We start from the raw sequence: 18,499 nt of genomic DNA, 5'->3' as shown, positions 1-18,499 counted from the left end.
TCCCGGACAGGCACATACTGTAAATATAAATTTTCTTTGCATAGCATATTTCTATAAACCACAAGTAATGCTCTTCATGTCAGGCTTACTTCCCATTTCACAGCTGTGTCTGAGCACAGACAAGTATCTGACACAGATAATGTTTTGCAGAGGAGTTGACATTTTACCTTGTAGCCAATGGTCTTAGAGCGGCACCATTCCAGGAGGATCTGTTTAATGCTGCTGGCACTGGCGACTCCAAAACTCTGAGACCTTTTCAGCTTCACCTTGGATTCCCCCTTGCCTCTATAAATAGCAACAAATGGAGAGTAAAAGTCAGAACGCTATGCTTTTCCTTGTTCATAAACTCAGGATATCAAAAATAATCCACACAGATCTAAACCAACTGTGCAGTTCTAGAGAACCTTCCACCACAAAACACAGTTCAATCGGCAGCATGTTATAGAGCAGGAGGAGCTGAGCAGATTGATATATAGTTTTATAGGAAAGGATTTAGTAAAACATGTAATTTATACCCTTATATCGCTGAACTTTCTGAATTCAGTTGTACACAGGGAGGTATTATCAGTGATCGTATTCTCTGTGTAAGTGTGTATACAGAGAAAACTATCAGTCACTGACAGCTGTACACAGGGGCAGTCTTAAGTTCAGATTGAAATGTTGCACTGAATCTTTTCCCACAACATCAATCTGCTCAGCTCCTTCTGCTCTATAACGTGCTGCCTGCAGATTGCACTGCAGTTTGTGGTGACGAAAGAAGGTTTGAAGAAAGATAGCTCACAAGGAACCACCATTACGGCTCCCATAAGCTGACTAAGTTTAAAACCACGCTGAATGGAAAATAGCCTGGTGTTGGAGTAATAAACCTCTCCATACGGCTACATAATGGGGCAGGTTTGCTATTTAGAAGTTACACAGGTATAAAATTGTACAGACCAAATACCTCTCATAGCTAAACGTTTCTTACAAAAGGAGGTTTCCCATAAACATAATTTTCCTGTGTAATCTGAGACGTGCTGCCGATAATCAATAGAACTGAATGAGGAGGGAATGACTGCGGTATCGTCCCTCACACAGTGGTCTGCGTACTAGGCCGGTGCCAACGAGCACCGATGGATGGGTTTATAGCTCATCTTGCCTGACTATTAAGTAGTTTAATAGAGCCTTTATACATATAATTGTGAGCCACATTTTCATCAAATTGTGTGAGTCCAACAAGGCAACTTCATACAGATAGGACCCTACACCAAGCAGACTCTCCTATGTAGGGTCCGATTGCTACAAGGGTTAGAAAGTAAAAATCCATCTCTGCAATCACTACTCCCGTAGCTCCACAAATAGCGTGCAACTGCTAATTCTGCAAGTACATTCAGTTATATACAGACTGCTTGGAAGTTTAAAGTCAATGAGCGGTCGGCAAGTGGTTAAAGTGAAATTGAAGCTATGCTGAGGACACATTACTATGAAAACATACATTTTATCTCTTGTGTTAAACAAAGACCCCATAGCACATAAGGATCCCAGCCAACCACATCATTTGCACTTTCCATAGGATTGAACACTTCCAAGTTTACATCTAACTTGCAGTAAATGTCTCCAAACAGCTTAACATTTAATACAAACATATATGAGAACACACAGTATATAGTTTATAATAACCATGACAAAAAGGATAGAAAAGGCCACCCGCTGGGCTGAAAGTACAGATGGTTCACATAACTTGTGGATGATCAGACACTGGATGAAGCAAACACTTGAAGAACCCCATGATGGTGGACATGCCTACATTACGGGTAATGCCCTCCCTGGTGCCACCATGCTCTACAAATCATGTAAAGACCCTTCTAAATGTACGCCTGTTTATCCCAGTAGCGACTTTCCGGCTTCAATCCACACAGATCGAAAATGGGCCTCGTCTTCCTACACGGCAGCATTCTTTACCTTGTTCACATGATGCGTGACTGAGCTGGATGATGAAAAAGCGAACTAATGTAAATCGCGAATTTGGAGCAATTTGGCCTTTTGTTTTACTAGTGGTGGGAAGGGGACACTAAAACGAACACCCACTAAAAGAGGACTGTGCTGTTGTCACTGGGTGAACAGTATCCCCAGCAGCACAACTTACGCGGCTAGAAAATCTCAAAAAAGATGGTTTGGGTTAGAAAGGAAAGAGCTTTTCTGTTTCTAATTGTTTTTGTGGTGACCTGATAAACAGCAGCATTTGACTTTAGGTGTGCACTGTTATTGCAGGTCTTTTCCTAAAAGGACATCTGTCAGCAAATTTGTAGCTATGGAACCGGCTGACCCGTTACATGTGCACTTGGCAGCTGAAGGCATCTGTGTTGGTCCCATGTTCATAGGTGCCCGCATTGCTGAGAATAATGATGTTTTAATATATGCAAATGAGTCTCTAGGAGCAACAGGGGTGTGTCTGTTACACCTAGAGGCTCGGCTCTCTCTGCAACTGCCATAAAGTCTGCACGTTGATCGACAGGACCAGGCAGGCATGATGATGCTTTCACTGCCTGGTCCTGTTGCAGCAGTTACATGCAGATCAGAGCATCTAGAAGTAGCGGCAATGCCTCCGTTGCTCCTAGAAGCTCATTTACATATGTAAACATCATATTTCTCAGCAGTGCGGGCACATATGAAAATGAAACCAACACAGATGCCTTCAGCTGCCAAGCGCACATGGAAGAGGTCATCCGGTTTCATAGGTACAAATCTGCTGACAGATGCTCTTTAAAATCAATTGCATGTGTGCAGCTTTAAGCTACCCAGTGGTTGTATTTTTGCGGCCCATCCTTCTTATCATATTACAGATGAAAATGCTAGACACTTCTGAGCTGATTACAAAGTAGGCCAAGTCCACTTTAAAACTCAATATATTAAAGGGTAACATTTTATAGCTTCTATCTGTAAGTTACGCTGCGCTACTGGGAACAATCAAGAACAATAATTTAGGCTACTTTCACATTCGCGGCAGAGGATTCCGGCAGGCAGTTCCGTCGCTTTAACTGCCTGCCGGATCCGGAAATCCTGACGCAAATGGATGGCATTTGTCAGATGGATCCGGATGTGGATCCATCTGACAAATGCATTGAAATACCGTATCCGTCTCTCCAGTGTAATCCGGAAAAACAGAGTCAGTATTTTTTTTTGCATTTTTAAAGGTCTGCGCATGCGCAGACCGGAAAACCGGTTCCGTTTTGCTGGAATACTTATACATTTCAATGTAAATTAATGCATTCTGGCAAGTGATCAGTATTTTTGGCCATAGAGAAAACTGCAGCATGCTGCGGTATTTTCTCCATCCAAAAAACGTAAGAGGGACTGAACGGATGCATCCTGATCAGAATGCTCTCCATTCAGAATGCATTAGGATAAAACTGATCATTTTTTTTCCGGTATCGAGCTCTTGTGACAGAACTTAACACCAGAAAAGAAAAACGCTAGTGTGAAAGTATCCTAAGAAAGGTCTTTCCATGACCCAGAGGGTGGTTGGACCACTTTAGGATATGGGGGTACAAAACCAATAACAAGTCCTCTTTTAAACATCTTTAACCTAATGACTGCAAGGTTAGAAAACTGAAGACTGTGTCACACCGCCTGTAGCCATGGATAATGTCCAGCCGCACTTCCATCTTTGTTTCCTCACAGATACTCCCATTCTACTTTAGGTGGCTCTTCATGGGAGCTTAAGGCTTCCCCCCGATGTATTATCCCCACCAGTGCCGGTCCCCTCTCTTCACTGAATGGTGTACAGTAGAATTTAGGCTCATGCATGACAAACATTTTGTAAGAAAGGAATAACCACTCTGGTGTATAAAATGCTAAATAAAATGAGGTCAGCTGAAATATTCTAAGCATGTACTCACAAGATTAATAACCAGTGCATATTTACCCAAGAGATAACCATCCCCGCCTACTCCTGTACCTGTCTCTGAAATATGTAGAAATCACAAACCATACCGGGCTGGAATTTCATTGCCAACAGGTACATTTTCGGACATATTGCGCACTTCCTTGTATGTAAGATTAATGTGTCCATGTGAACGTTACAATTTAAAGCAAACCACCCTTAAGCATTTTGAGTTGTTAAATGTACTAGCTATACATATATCAAAAGTAAAAAGCGCACCCGTCAGCAGCATCAACCCTTTAAAACCTGGTCTACTGTCCGGTAGGGTTGATTTAGCTAATAAATATGATACCTGGCTTGTGAAAAACTGTTGCAGAATTCCCGAGAAAAATAAAATAAATATTCTTTATGCAAATTAAGTCTTCAGTGCACCAAGGGGCGTGGCTAGCCATGGAAAGGTGAGGTGCACTGAGGGACTAGGTCCCACCCCATGGTGCACTGCAGCCCTCATCTGCATAAAGAATAAAAATACTTTTTTCTTGAGAGCATGGCAACCAATTTTCAATTTTTTTTTTTACTCAGACAGCCCCCTAATGTAGCCTACAGGAGGTGAATAGGACACAAACTACATGAAGTAAAACTGTTCATACGGTAATCTGCTTAAGGAAGCGATTCAGAAAACGCTATGGGAATTACCACTTATACAGATATCAGCGCTCCGCTTGGTAACACGTTCATCCACTTCCTCCCTTACCTCTGTGACCTCATACAAGAGGTCTTTTCTACAGTGCGTGTTACATATAGGTGTGAATGGAAGGATTGCTGCTCTTACTTGCCACTGTCTTGTTCAAACTTCTCAAAGAAGGCTTTGCGAACTTGGGTCCCAGAGGATCTTGGCAACGTCTGTGACCTCATTAACTCGCGCTTCTTCTCAGGCTGACGACTCAGCGCTGGAGGTGGGGAGTGAGATTTGGGAGTAACATCAAAGTATCTGTCTGTGCTGCAAAGCAAACAGAGACACCATTGACCACAGGATCATACTATTACAAGTAACGAACAGAAAACAGCTATAGGATCATTGAAGGCACGTGTAACCGTAGTTGGTATAGCAGAGGTCTCCAGTCTATGTTTGAAATGATAATGCACACACCATTGACTAAGCACATTGAATTGTCAGTAACAGTATAAGGCCTCATGCACACGACCGTTGTGTGCATCCGTGGCCGCTGTGCCGTTTTTTTTTCGCGGACCCATTGACTTTCAATGGGTCCGTGGAAAAATCTGAAAATGCACCGTTTGGCAGCCGCATCCGTGATCCGTGTTTCCTGGCCGTGAAAAAAATAAGACCTGTCCTATTTTTTTCACGGCCAACGGTTCACGGACCCATTCAAGTCAATGGGTCCGTGAAAAATCACGGATGCACACAAAATTGTCATCCGCGTCCGTGATCCGTGTCAGTTTTTTCCTATCATTTCAATGGCAAACTTGACTTAGATTTTTTTTTTTCAATTTTCATGTCCGTGGATCCTCCAAAAAACAAGGAAGACCCACGGACGAAAAAACGGTCACGGATCACGGACCCCGTTTTTGCGGACCTTAAAAAAAACGGTCGTGTGCATGAGGCCTAAAGTTTATAAGAACACGTAACATTTCAAAAAGGGATGCAACCACTCTATTGTATGACCTGTCCAAAAAACAGACCAACACATACATGCATCTCTGTAATATTTTAAAAAATATAATAAATAAAAAGGGAAACAAATAACCCAAAAAGATGTAACCCCACAATCTAACGCCCTTTCCATAGCAAGAAGTGAATTAACATATATCCTGGAAGATAAATAGGAGAACCTAAAGACTATGCCTAGAGCCTCTGACCATAGCACTGCAAAGCAATGAAATCTGACACTTCACAAGCTGTAAGAATTCACAGAGTCACTTTTACATCAGATTTCCTGGATTGACCTGTCGACGAAAGAGGCAGGCTGGTAACCAGAACCCATTACATCTCTTTACCCTAAGCTGAGGACCTGTACAAATAGGAATATTGCAGACCATAAAGGGATAGCCTCTAAGGCGTATTCTGTGGATCTGTGAATAACGTCTTAGGCTACTTTCACACTTGTGTTTGGTATGGATCTGCACAAACGCATCCGTTCAGATAATGCGAAACGTCTGCATCCGTTCAGAATGGATCCGTTTGTATTATCTTTAACATAGCCAAAACGGATCCGTCTTGAACACCATTGAAAGTCAATGGAGGACGGATCCGTTTTCTATTGTGCCATATTGTGTCATAGAAAACTGATCCGTCCCCATTGACTTACATTGTGAGTCAGAACGGATCCGTTTGGCTCAGTTTCGTCAGACGGACACCAAAACGATGCAAGTAGCTTTTTGGTATCCGCCTCCAAAGCGGAATGGAGATGGAACGGAGGCAAACTGATGCATTCTGAGCGGATCCTTTTCCATTCAGAATGCATTAGGGCAAAACTGATCCGTTTTGGACCGCTTGTGAGAGCCCTGAACGGATCTCACAAACGGAAAGCCAAAACGCCAATGTGAAAGTAGCCTAAGACGTTATTCACAGATCCACAGGATACGCTATACATGCCTGATATATGTAGGTCCCACTACTGGGGCCTGCACCTCTCTCATGATTTTGGGTCCCTTGACCCTGTCCAGCTGGTGGCCACATCAGTAATGCGAGGGGAGGCTGGTTCTATGGAAACAGCACAGTTCACTGTGCCAGAATATTCACTTCTATGGGGGTTAGGTAAATAGACCTAACATAAATAGAGCAGCACAGTCAGGGAGGGATTTATCATTGTAGGTTCATTTTTAGACTGGACCTGCACCAAATTTATTAAAATGGCAGTAAAAACGCCTGGATAATGCCAGACGTTTAGTTGTGACTTCATAAAATGTGCCACAAAAGGGATTTACTCTAAAGTATTGACCACATTTTCACTCCAAACCTGTAGGTGGCGCTGGAAGGCATAGTGTTCAAAAAGTCGCAAAATTTTTTGTGCAAGTAACCCTAAAACATCACAAGGCGTGCAGGGCTTGATAAATTCCCCCAAAATGTTTGCAATCCATCAATTTCCAAAACCTTAATAGCGGCTCATCTAATTTCCTAACTTGGGATCTTTGACATCACATTCTAAGGTCATTCAAAGAAATGGCAACGGCTACAGAAAAGGTAAGAGATGGAATGATGTGTATCCAAGACTACTTGTGGCTTACAGCTCACCAAGGCCACTTTCTGAACAGGATGCATTCTGGTGCACTCCGTTCTGCTCAGTTTTGTCCCCATTGACAAAGAATGGGGACAAAACTAAAGCGTTTTCCTCTGGTATTTAGATCCAATGACGGATCTCAATACCGGAAAGGAAAAACACAGATGTGAAAGTAGCCTAACATCTCCTGACATATCTGGTAAAAAGCTGTTCAGACTAAGCCCCTTGATAGAATGCCATCAGGCATAGCCTTCATGAGTAGATGGCTACTGATTTCAGTGGGTGCCATGTAATGCTTCAGCAAGTAAGCATTCTCCTTGTCGTTCCTCCCGACACAAAAGATGCAATGAAATAGGAATAGAAGCTATCCAAACTAGATAATCCCTTTAAGCCTGCACTACACTTTTAATTAACAACCGTGTGTTTGGTTAACTTGGAATCTGCAGCATTTATTTGACTTCTTCACGATGTTTTACGCTCACTGACAGGGTGTTTAGTTTGAGAAATGACATTGTGATAATTACACTTATGTGCAGGTTAAAGTGACAGACTGACAGCTTTTCTTCCCTTTTTTTCAAATGCTTGAGAGGAAAATTAAACAGTGTTAACTAAGTAATGGAAAACAGGACACGATGCCCTAGAAGCTGCTGCCCGACTCGAGGGTCCTGTAACTATGTCACTGAATATTTTCCATATGATTAAATGCAAGCATTCTATGCAGCCGCACGTACCATAAACCTCATTGTAATTTTACAAGGCATTTTTGTTGTGCTTTTAGGGCCAGATATAACAGGCAGCCTAGGGCATTACTGACATAATTCACAGACATGTGAATCAATCTTATATAACCGATCACAGCTCTTCTGCATGGCTTCAGCTTATTTTGCTGTTCACTAAAATTCCTAGGTCCTTTTCCATGTCAGTGTTACCCAGTGTTTTACCATTTAGTATGTCCGGGTGACTTGCATTATTCCTTCCCATGTGCATAACCTTACATTTGTCAGTGTTAAACCTCATCTGCCATTTCTCTGCCCAAGCCTCCAATCTATCCAGATCCATCTGCAGTTGTATACTGTCCTCTTCTGTGTTATTTACTTTACACAGTTTAGTGTCATCTGCAAAAATGTATATTTTACTGTGCAAGCCTTCTACAAGATCATTAAAGGGGTTCTGCACTTTCAATTAACTGATGATCTATCCTCTGGATAGATCATCAGCTTCTGATCGGCCGGGGTCCGACACCCGGGACCCCCGCCGATCAGCTGTTTGAGAAGGCAGCGGCGCTCCAGCAGCACAGCGGCTTTCTCACTGTTTACCGCCAGGCCGCCCGCCCACTGACGTCACAACTTGTATCAACTAGAGTGGGCGCGGCTAAGCTCTGTTCACTTGAATGGAGCTTAGCCGCGCCCACTCCAGTTGATACAAGTCGTGACGTCAGTAGGCGGGCGGCCCGGCGGTAAACAGTGAGAAGGCCGTGGCGCTGCTGGAGCGCCACTGTCTTCTCAAACAGCTGATCGGCGGGGGTCCCGGGTGTCGGACCCCCGCCGATCAGAAGCTGATGATCTATCCAGAGGATAGATCATCAGTTAAATGAAAGTGCAGAACCCCTTTAATATATATATGGGCAGCACAGTGGCTCAGTGGTTAGCACTGGTGCCTTGCAGCGCTGGGGTCCTGGGTTCGAATACGACAAAGGAATTTGCATGTTCTCCCCGTGTTTGTGTGGGTTTCCTCCCACACTCCAAAGACATACTGATAGAGACATTAGATTGCGAGCCCCACTGGGGACAGTTGGATGCTAACGTCTGGAAAGCGCTAAGGAATATAGTAGCGCTATATAAGTGTATAAAATAAATATTGAAGAGCATAAATAAAAACAAGGGTAATAAAAAATGTTTGCCTTTGGAAGACATTATACTCTCACCTATCTGGGTCCTTTTTGACAATAAGGCTACATGCACACGACAGTGGAAAAAAAATGTCAGTTAAAAAGGGACATTTTTAAAGGATGTTTATTTCACTGATGCTTTTCTGAGAAACGGATGTTAAAAAAATCTACCTATTCAATTATATGGGGACAGTCAGTCAGTGAAAAATGGACAAGATAGAACATATTCTATCTTTTGACCTCTGTTTTTCACTGACCGTCAAAAAAAACTGCCATGTGAATAACCCCATCGACAACCATTAAAAAAAATGTACATCACATGTCCGTTTTTCACGTAGCCTTATATAGGATCAGCACATCATAGAGTTATATGAAAAGGTCCTCTAGAATGGTTATTACATGGGGAATGCAAGTAGTTACTACAACAGACATGTCAGGAGAGGTGACAGGCCTTCCTAAAACGCCCCTTTACGATCAATCTCCCACATAGAGAGGTCTGACTATACACACACAGAAACATACAGATATGGCATTCTTGTATAGATACCAGTTTTGTTAAGATCCGAATGTGCATGCCGCAGGTACTTTTATGTTATGTTACCTCTAAAAAATAAAGATGTTTACCATGTCAATGCTACAAATATCTGCTCTTCCCTTTAATTACTGTCATCGACACTGCGTAAAATTTATTACATATTCAAAAAAATTCCACAAAACACTTGTAAAGAGGCCATTTCTCTTCAAGAAGACGTGTCCTTATCTTCTAACCAAGCCATCAATCACTGCTTGTTGGTTGCAACATTGCACACTGGGACAGGTTGACAGCCATCACCAGAATAACCAGTTTTAGGGTGGGAGCAGCCTTTTGTTTTGACTATTTTTAAAGGTTTGATGACATTTTTGCTGTATGATTTTTGTCATTACCATCTTTACTGTTGAAGAGAGACGGAAGAATGATTTCCTTTGTGACAGGAATCCAAACTAACAGGGTGCAGAGAGCTTGTTACCACTTGTGATTACAGGTTTGGGGATTTATGTTGTTATTTTTTCTTTTTACAGTTTGTACTGATCTTAGTCTATAGGATAGGATTAACCCCTTAAAGGACCTTGCCATTTTTCACCTTAAGGACCAGGCCGTTTTTTGGAAACTTGACATGTGTCACTTAAAGTGGTAATAACTTAGGAAAGCTTTTACTTATCCAAGCCATTTGGAGATTGTTTTCTCATAACACATTGTACTTCACAATAGTGAAAAAATTTAGTTGATATAAATTCACCTTTACTTATTAAAAAAATCCAAAATTTACCCCAATTTTTTTTTTTTCCAAATTTGAATTTACCTGCTTTTAAGGCAGATAGTGATACATCATAAAAGAGTTATTACTTTACATTTCACATATGTCCACTTTCATGTTTGCATCATTTTGTAAATGTAATTTTATTTTTTTGGATCTTATACGGCTTAGAATTTTAGAAGCAAAATTTTTAAAGACAATTTCCGAAACCCACTTTTTTAAAGGACCACTTCAATTCTAAAGTCACTTTGTGGGGCTTACATAGTGGAAACCACCCATAAATGACACTATTGTAGAAACTACACCCCTCAAGTTATTCAAAACTAATTTTACAAGCTTTGTTAAGCCTTTAGGTGTTCCACAATAATTAAAGGAAAAAGGAGATAAAAAAATTTATTTTACTTTTAGGGCAAATTTCCATTTTAATATTTTTTTCCTGTAACACATCAAGGGTTAACAGCCAAATAAAACTCAATATTTATTACCCCGGTTCTGTAGCTTACAGAAATACCCCACATGTAGTAGTAAACCGCTGTACGGGCACACTGCTGGGCGCAGAAGGAAAGGAAACGCCATATGAATTTTGGAGGGCAGATTTCACTGGGATAATTTTAAGTTGCCAATATGACATTTAAAGACCCCCTGAGTAGAAACTCCAAAAAACTGAACCCATTTTGGAAATTATAGGATAAGGATACACTTTAATTGGTATTATTTTATGGTACATATAACTTTTGATTGCTCTATATTACGCTTTTTGTGAGGCAAGGTAACCATAAAATAGCTGTTCTGGCACAGTTTAAATTTTTTGTTTTTTAAGGTGTTCACCTGACAGGTTAGATCATGTGCTATTTTTATAGAGCAGGTTGTTTTGGACACGACAATACTAAAATATGTCTACTTTTATTTTTATTTTGTTTCAGTTTTACATATCAAAGCATTTTTTAAATAAATCATGTTTTTTGTGTCTCCTTTTTCTGAAAGCCATATTATTTTATTTTTTGGGTGATTATCTTATGTAGGGGCTCAGTTTTTATGGCATGAGGTGACTGTTTGATTGGTACTATTTTGGAGTACATACTACTTTTTGATTGTTTGGTATTACACTTTTTGTGATGTTTGGCGACAACAAAATTGATTTGTTGGCACTTTTTTTTATTTTTTATTACGGTGTTCATCAGACGGGTTAGCTCATGTGATATTTTATAGAGCAGTTTGTTACGGACGCGGCGATACCCAATATGTCTTTTTAAAAAATATATATTTCGGTTTTAAACAAAAAAAGCATTTTTGAAAAAAAAATATTATGTTTTAGTGTCCTTATTTCCTGAAAGCCATATCTTTATTTTTGGGGCGATTGTCTTAGTTAGGATCTCATTTTTTTAGGGAAAAGATGACTGTTTGATTGGAATTATTTTTTCGTATATATGACTTTTTGATCACTTGGTATTACACTTTTTGTGATGAAAGGTGACAAAAAAAATTAGCTTTTTTTTTAGCACAGTTTTTATTAATTACGGTGTTGACCAGACAGAGTGGATCATGTGATATTTTTATAGAGCGGTTACGCACGCGGCGATACCTAACATGTCAGTTTTTTATTTATTTTAGTCTCGTTTTATGGGAAAGGGGCTTTTTTTTTTAATTGAAACTTTACATTTTTTTTATTGTTAAAAACACTTTTTTTCCACTTTTATTATTTTTTATTTTTGTTCCACTATGGGACTTCAACATTACAGGGTCTGATCCCCGTTTCAATGCAGCACAATACATCTGTATTTTAGTGCATTGACTATCAGTGTATTACAGTGTAATACACTGATAGTTTGCCTATGAGACTTTGAATGGCTTTGGGCTTCCATAGCAACCATCGGGTCCCCGCCACTGCAGCACGGGGACACGATGGATGAGGAGAGGAAGCGCAAACCTCCCATATGCCGCGGGTAACGCTGACCACGGCATATGAGGGGTTAATCCACCTGCAACAGCGTTATCACAGATGCTGGTGGATACAGCTGGATCCGTGCTGCTGATCGCGGCACCGCACATGGGAGGGGGGGGGGGGGGGGAGAAGGACCATAGGACGAGAATGCTCGTCCTGGGGTACAAAGTACCAGCCATTTAGGACGAGCATTCTCGTCCTGGGTCCTTAAGGGGTTAAATACAAATCCGAAGCTCAGCAAATCAAAATTATGAAATAAGCAACTCATTAATTACTTATGCATTTAAAGGATCATATAAAAACAGAATGCAAACTGTAGTTATTGTGCAAATCGAGCATTTACACCGTTTTTTTTTAGTCCCATTTGCTCTAGCTAGCTGCTTACACATGCATTTAATAATTTAACAGTTTCTACCCATTTTTTTCTGTAAGAAAGGACTATGGATTTATTGACTACAATGTATTTGCTCACAATAAGTGAAATCAGCTGCACTACTTTCTATGAGCCTCAGTAAATGTAACCGTCATGGGCGATGCAGCCTCCAGCTAGGTTGTAGAATATAGCCCAACTTAGGACTCCCTGAATAAGCCAGAACAGAGAGCCACTATGTAAAAGCAGGTCCAGTCTTGGCAGACCTGCCCTGATGGCTCCAGGTGCCATATAGTGGATCTATGGCCATAAATTGTGTCCCTCACTGATGGCAGACAATTTTTGGGGCTTAGAGAAGCCTGAGCTGTGGTCATCAGCCACCTGATGGGTCAGTGAAATAAACATACGAGAAGGGATGGTCCTCCTTAGGCTGCTTTCACAGTCAGTGTTTGACCAGTGATTTCCATCAGTAAGGGCTTAAAAAGCAAGTGCGGAATCTACAGGCACCGGCCGTGTGCACTCCATATCACAGATGCGAACCCATTGACTTGAATAAGTCTGCAATCTGCAAGATACAGAGCAGTGGCATGGATCGGAAGCCCACAGAAGCACTACAAAGCGCTTCCATAAGATTTTGGTCCATGCTCCAACACCGCAAAAAAAATGGAACCCATCCACTTCAATGGGGCCATCTGCACCCATATGTGTCCCCCCCCCCCCCTCAAAAAATAAATAAATAGAACATGTCTGTTTTGTGGACAAGAATAGGACATTTGTGAAGGAGTGAAAAAAATGGCTGAAGGCTCTTGGCTGGTGTCCTCGTTTTGCTGCTCTGCTAAAGACGGCTACAGGCTGTAATGCCTACTCTCTTTGCCAATACTGTGGTACTTGTGGAGAGGTCAGGTTTGAGCGATAACCCCCTGTCCATGCCCCTAAAGCCCTAGTGGCTGCTTCCTGCATGCAGTTCAAAAAGTGACACACTGTATTGCATTACCTCCCTGTATGGTATATTTGTACCATATTGCATGCCTTTTTTCTACCTTTAGGCTGGATTTACCCATGCAGTATTTTCAGCAGGTTTTTTTTTTAAAGAAAAAACTGAATTTAAGTGGTTGTCCATGACTTTTATATTGATGGCCCATCAGATTATCAGGGGACCGACTCCCTGCACCTCCACCAATCAGCCGTTCTGGAGTAGCTCTATGCAGCTCTGTCCATTGTTTAGTGGACAGAGCTGACTACTGCAGCACATCTTCCACAAATGATCAGCTGATCATCGAGAGTGCCACGAGTCAGACCTCCACTGATCTGATATTGAAGGCCTATCCGGAGGATGTCATTAAAGGGTTTCTACCACATCATTTTGACAAATTTAGCTGTCAGACACTAGCGATCCGCTAGTGTCTGCTCTACCAAACAATGCTATTATAATAGCTTTTTGTGTAGCCGTTTCCATAAAAAACGAACTTTTATTGATATGCTAATGCGCCGCTAGGTGCTAGAGGCTCGGTCTACCTTCACAAAATGCTGCGCGTCCCTCCAGCCTGCCCATCTCCTCTGGAATGCGATCCTACCTCTGAGTCAGCGGATGAATTCTCGCGCCTGCGCCGTGCGAGTCTGTCTTCGGCGCAGTAAATGTCTGACCGCTGCCTGCACAGACATCTCGGTCATCGGCGCAGGCGCAGTGGAGATGTCTGTGCAGGGAGCGGTCAGACATTCACTGTGCCTGCGCCGATGACTGAGATGTCTGTGCAGGCAGCGGTCAGACATTCACTGCGCCGAAGACAGACGCGCACGGCGCAGGCGCGAGAATTCGTCCGCTGACTCAGAGGTAGGATCGCATTCCAGAGGAGATGGGCGGGCTGGAGGGACGTGCTGGGCGGCATTTTGTGAAGGTAGACCGAGCCTCTAGGTGCTGAAAAGATGCCCCCATAGCACCTAGAGGCTCATTAGCATATCAATAAAAGTTCGTTTTTTATGGAAACGGCTGCACAAAAAGCTGTTATAATAGCATTGTTTGGTAGAGCAGACACTAGCGGATCGCTAGTGTCGGACAGCTAAATTTGTCAAAACAATGTGGTAGAAACCCTTTAATATTTAACTCCTCGAAAACCCCTTTAATACAAAAAGGAAAAAGAGAAGTATTAGTCTTTTCTTTTACTTTTCATAAACGTGGATTTGCACTGCAGATCATCAGGGATGACCATTCATACAAATGCTTGTTCCCGACAATCTGCCCGTATAAAGGTGCCGTAGATGCACCTGATGAATGAGTGAAACGCTCATTCATTAGGTGAAACAATCTTTCATGTAGACACCTAAATCATAGTTTCTGGGCAGCAGATCGTGCTGTGTAAACAGGGATCTGCTACCCAGAAACAATGACTCTGTATGAGGCTAACAGAAGGCAATAGTGATCTATTATCCCCATACAGCGGAGGGGGATCAATGCATGTAAATCCAGTGCTTCACTTCCACTGATGACTAGGCAGTTGTCGGGAAGAAATGCTTCCTTCCCGACAATCGCCTGCTCCATCGCGCATGTAAATCTTCCTTAAGATCCACTACCGTGTTTGTCTCACAAAAACTGTATGATTCCATCCTTATGAGAGAGTTTTAGGATATGTGTATTTTTAAGTACAAGTCACTAACAAGTCATTGAGTCATCCAAGAAGATCCCATTACCTGGAACCCTCATGACTAGGGAATCATCCACGTTCATGTGCAATAGGCCTAACTGTGATGTGTAGCCAATGATGCTGGGGCTACACGACAATTTGAGCTGGTACACTTGTGGCACAACCAAGGATCGCTGTGTTACAGTGCAACCAAAAAAATTAATAGGGTCACAGAACGTTTCGAAAGCTGCTGCGACCGCAACACCAGAAAAATCACAGAAAAATCAATTTCTGCTGTATTTTTTTGCGATTCTAGGGTCACTCGAGGTTGTAAGTTGTATTGCGACCCCAGTCATTTTCATGGATGCACTACAACACAGCAATCCTTAGTTGTGCAATGGATGTTTCGGCCAAGATCAAAATGCAGTTATTGTGGCTACTACTGGTGAAACAAGTGCTTTCAACAAGTTTCACCTGTAGAAGTCACATTGCAAAACTGCAACGATGTCTCTGGTGGTAGGAAAAATATTCTGTACTATAGTCTTGAATTATAGTAGCTAAGCAGGGAATATTGTCAAATAGTAACCGAGATGCACATAATGTATTGTTGCATTTTCCCTCGGTCATATTTACTTTGAAATATTGTACCCCCAATGTTAGCTTCCATTAACGAAAACATAAGTAAAAAGCTATTTTTCTGACACAACATCCTCCATCTGAAGAAAACGCATAGTAAGGCCTCATGCACACGACAGTTTTTTTTCACGGTCCGCAAAAACGGGGTCCGTGATCCGTGACCGTTTTTTCGTCCGTGGGTCTTCCTTGATTTTTAGAGGATCCACGGACATGAAAAAAAAGTCGTTTTGGTGTCCGCCTGGCCGTGCGGAGCCAAACGGATCCGTCCTGAATTACAATGCAAGTCAATGGGGACGGATCCGTTTGATGTTGACACAATATGGTGCCATTTCAAACGGATCCGTCCCCATTGACTTTCAATGTAAAGTCTGGAGTTCTTTTATACCAACGGATTGGAGTTTTCTCCAATCCGATGGTATATTTTAACTTGAAGCGTCCCCATCACCATGGGAACGCCTCTATGTTAGAATATACTGTCGGATATGAGCTACTTCGTGAACCTCAGATCCGACAGTATATTCTAACACAGAGGCGTTCCCATGGTGATGGGGACGCTTCAGGTTAGAATACACTACAAACTTTGTACAAGACTGCCCCCTGCTGCCTGGCAGCACCCGATCTCTTACTGGGGGATATGATAGCACAATTAACCCCTTTAGGTGCGGCACCTAAAGGGGTTAATTGTACTATCATATTCCCCTGTAGGAGATCAGGGCTGCCAGGCAGCAGGGGGCAGCCCCCCCCCCCCCTCCCCAGTTTGAATATCGTTGGTGGCACAGTGTGCCAACCACCATCGGCCCCCCCCCTCCCTCTATTGTATTAAATCGTTGGTGGCACAGTGTGCCAACCACCATCGCCCCCCCCCCCCTCCCTCTATAGCAGTAACATTGGTGGCAGTGTGCGGTCTCAACAGTAGAAGATTCATACTTACCGGCTTGCTGCTGCGATGTCTGTGTCCGGCTGGGAGCTCCTCCTACTGGTAAGTGAAAGGTCTGTGCGGCGCATTGCTAAAGAACTGTCACTTACCAGTAGGAGGAGCTCCCGGCCGTTCACAGACATCGCAGCAGCAAGCAGGTAAGTATGAATCTTCTACTGTTGAGACCGCGCACTGCCACCAATGTTACTGCTATAGAGGGAGAGGGGGGTGGCGGGGGGGGCGATGGTGGTTGGCACACTGTGCCACCAACGATTTAATACAATAGAGGGAGGGAGGGGGGCCGATGGTGGTTGGCACACTGTGCCACCAACGATATTCAAACTGGGGAGGGGGGGGGGGGGGTCTGCCCCCTGCTGCCTGGCAGCCCTGATCTCTTACAGGGGAATATGATAGTACAATTAACCCCTTTAGGTGCCACACCTGAAGGGCTTAATTGTGCTATCATATCCCCCTGTAAGAGATCGGGTGGTGCCAGGCAGCAGGGGGCAGTCTTGTACAAAGTTTGCAGTGTATTCTAACTAGAAGCGTCCCCATCACCATGGGAACGCTTCTGTGTTAGAATATACTGTCGGAAATGAGTTTTCACGAAGTGAAAACTTAGATCAGAAAAAGCTTTTATGCAGACGGATCTTCGGATCCGTCTGTATGAAAGCAACCTACGGCCACGGATCACGGACACGGATGCCAATCTTGTGTGCATCCGTGTTCTTTCACGGACCCATTGACTTGAATGGGCCCGTGAACCGTTGGCCGTGAAAAAAATAGGACAGGTTATATTTTTTTCACGGCCTCGAAACACGGGTCACGGGCACGGTGTAAAAACGGTGCACAAGCCGAGTTTTCTACGGCCCCATTGAAAGTCAATGGAGCCGCAGAAAAAAACGGAAAACGGCACAACGGCCACGGGTGCACACAACGGTCGTGTGCATGAGGCCTAAAACACATGAGCAAGATCACCTACCTTTCAGAGATTATTGAGGAGTTTGAAACACTGTAACTCTGTGTGGATTTTGTAGAGGATATGTTTTTTTCTGGAAAAATAAAAAAATAATCATGAAGGTGTTAATTACGCATAATGAAAAAAAATAAAAATGTAATGAGCAATAATAACCATCAAGTTATATAGAAAACGTGTTCTGAAATAGCAACTACATATAGATTCATTTACTCACGTAATGTAAGGCCGAATGCACACGGCCGTAAGCAGTCCGTGGTATCCCGGCCTGGCATCCTGCTGAGAGCAGGAGCGCACGGCATCATTGGTTGCTATGACGCCGTGCGCTTCATGCCGCCGCTGCACTACAGTAATACACTCATATGATCTATATGAGTGTATTACTGTAGTGCAGCGGCGGCATGAAGCGCACGGTGTCATAGCAACCAATGACGCCGTGCGCTCCTGCTCTCAGCAGGATGCCAGGCCGGGATACCACGGACCGCTCACGGCCATGTTCCACGGACGTGTGCATTCGTCCTTAATCATGTCTGCAGTGATGCCCCAGATTAAACACCATATACTAGGCAACTGTATGTCTGTAAAGGGAGCTGGATAATATTTTATCAGCAGGGAATTAAGGTATCTAATTCAATAATATATTATTTCAAGGAATCTGTCACCACGATCTTGGATCCTCGAGTAGAAATGCACATAGAGTTCTGATCGCCATTTTCATTTTCCTACTGGCCCGGTTCCCTAGCTATCAGCACTCAAA

At 42.8% G+C, this 18,499-nt stretch overlaps 1 protein-coding gene across 1 annotated transcript in view; it reads right to left on the bottom strand.

Moving 5' to 3' along the window:
- SMTNL2 (smoothelin like 2) overlaps positions 1–18,499 on the bottom strand; it is a 112,807-nt gene that overhangs the window by 19,650 nt on the left and 74,658 nt on the right. Inside the window, 3 exon segments of the mRNA XM_044283905.1 lie at positions 168–285; positions 4,695–4,862; positions 17,749–17,818. Coding sequence (XP_044139840.1) covers positions 168–285; positions 4,695–4,862; positions 17,749–17,818 — 356 coding nt within the window.

Source organism: Bufo gargarizans, chromosome 3 (genome assembly GCF_014858855.1).
Source record: "Bufo gargarizans isolate SCDJY-AF-19 chromosome 3, ASM1485885v1, whole genome shotgun sequence".
NCBI lineage: Eukaryota > Metazoa > Chordata > Amphibia > Anura > Bufonidae > Bufo > Bufo gargarizans.
Note: the sequence above shows the minus strand (reverse complement) of the source record. Positions and strands in the feature narration are given on the sequence as shown.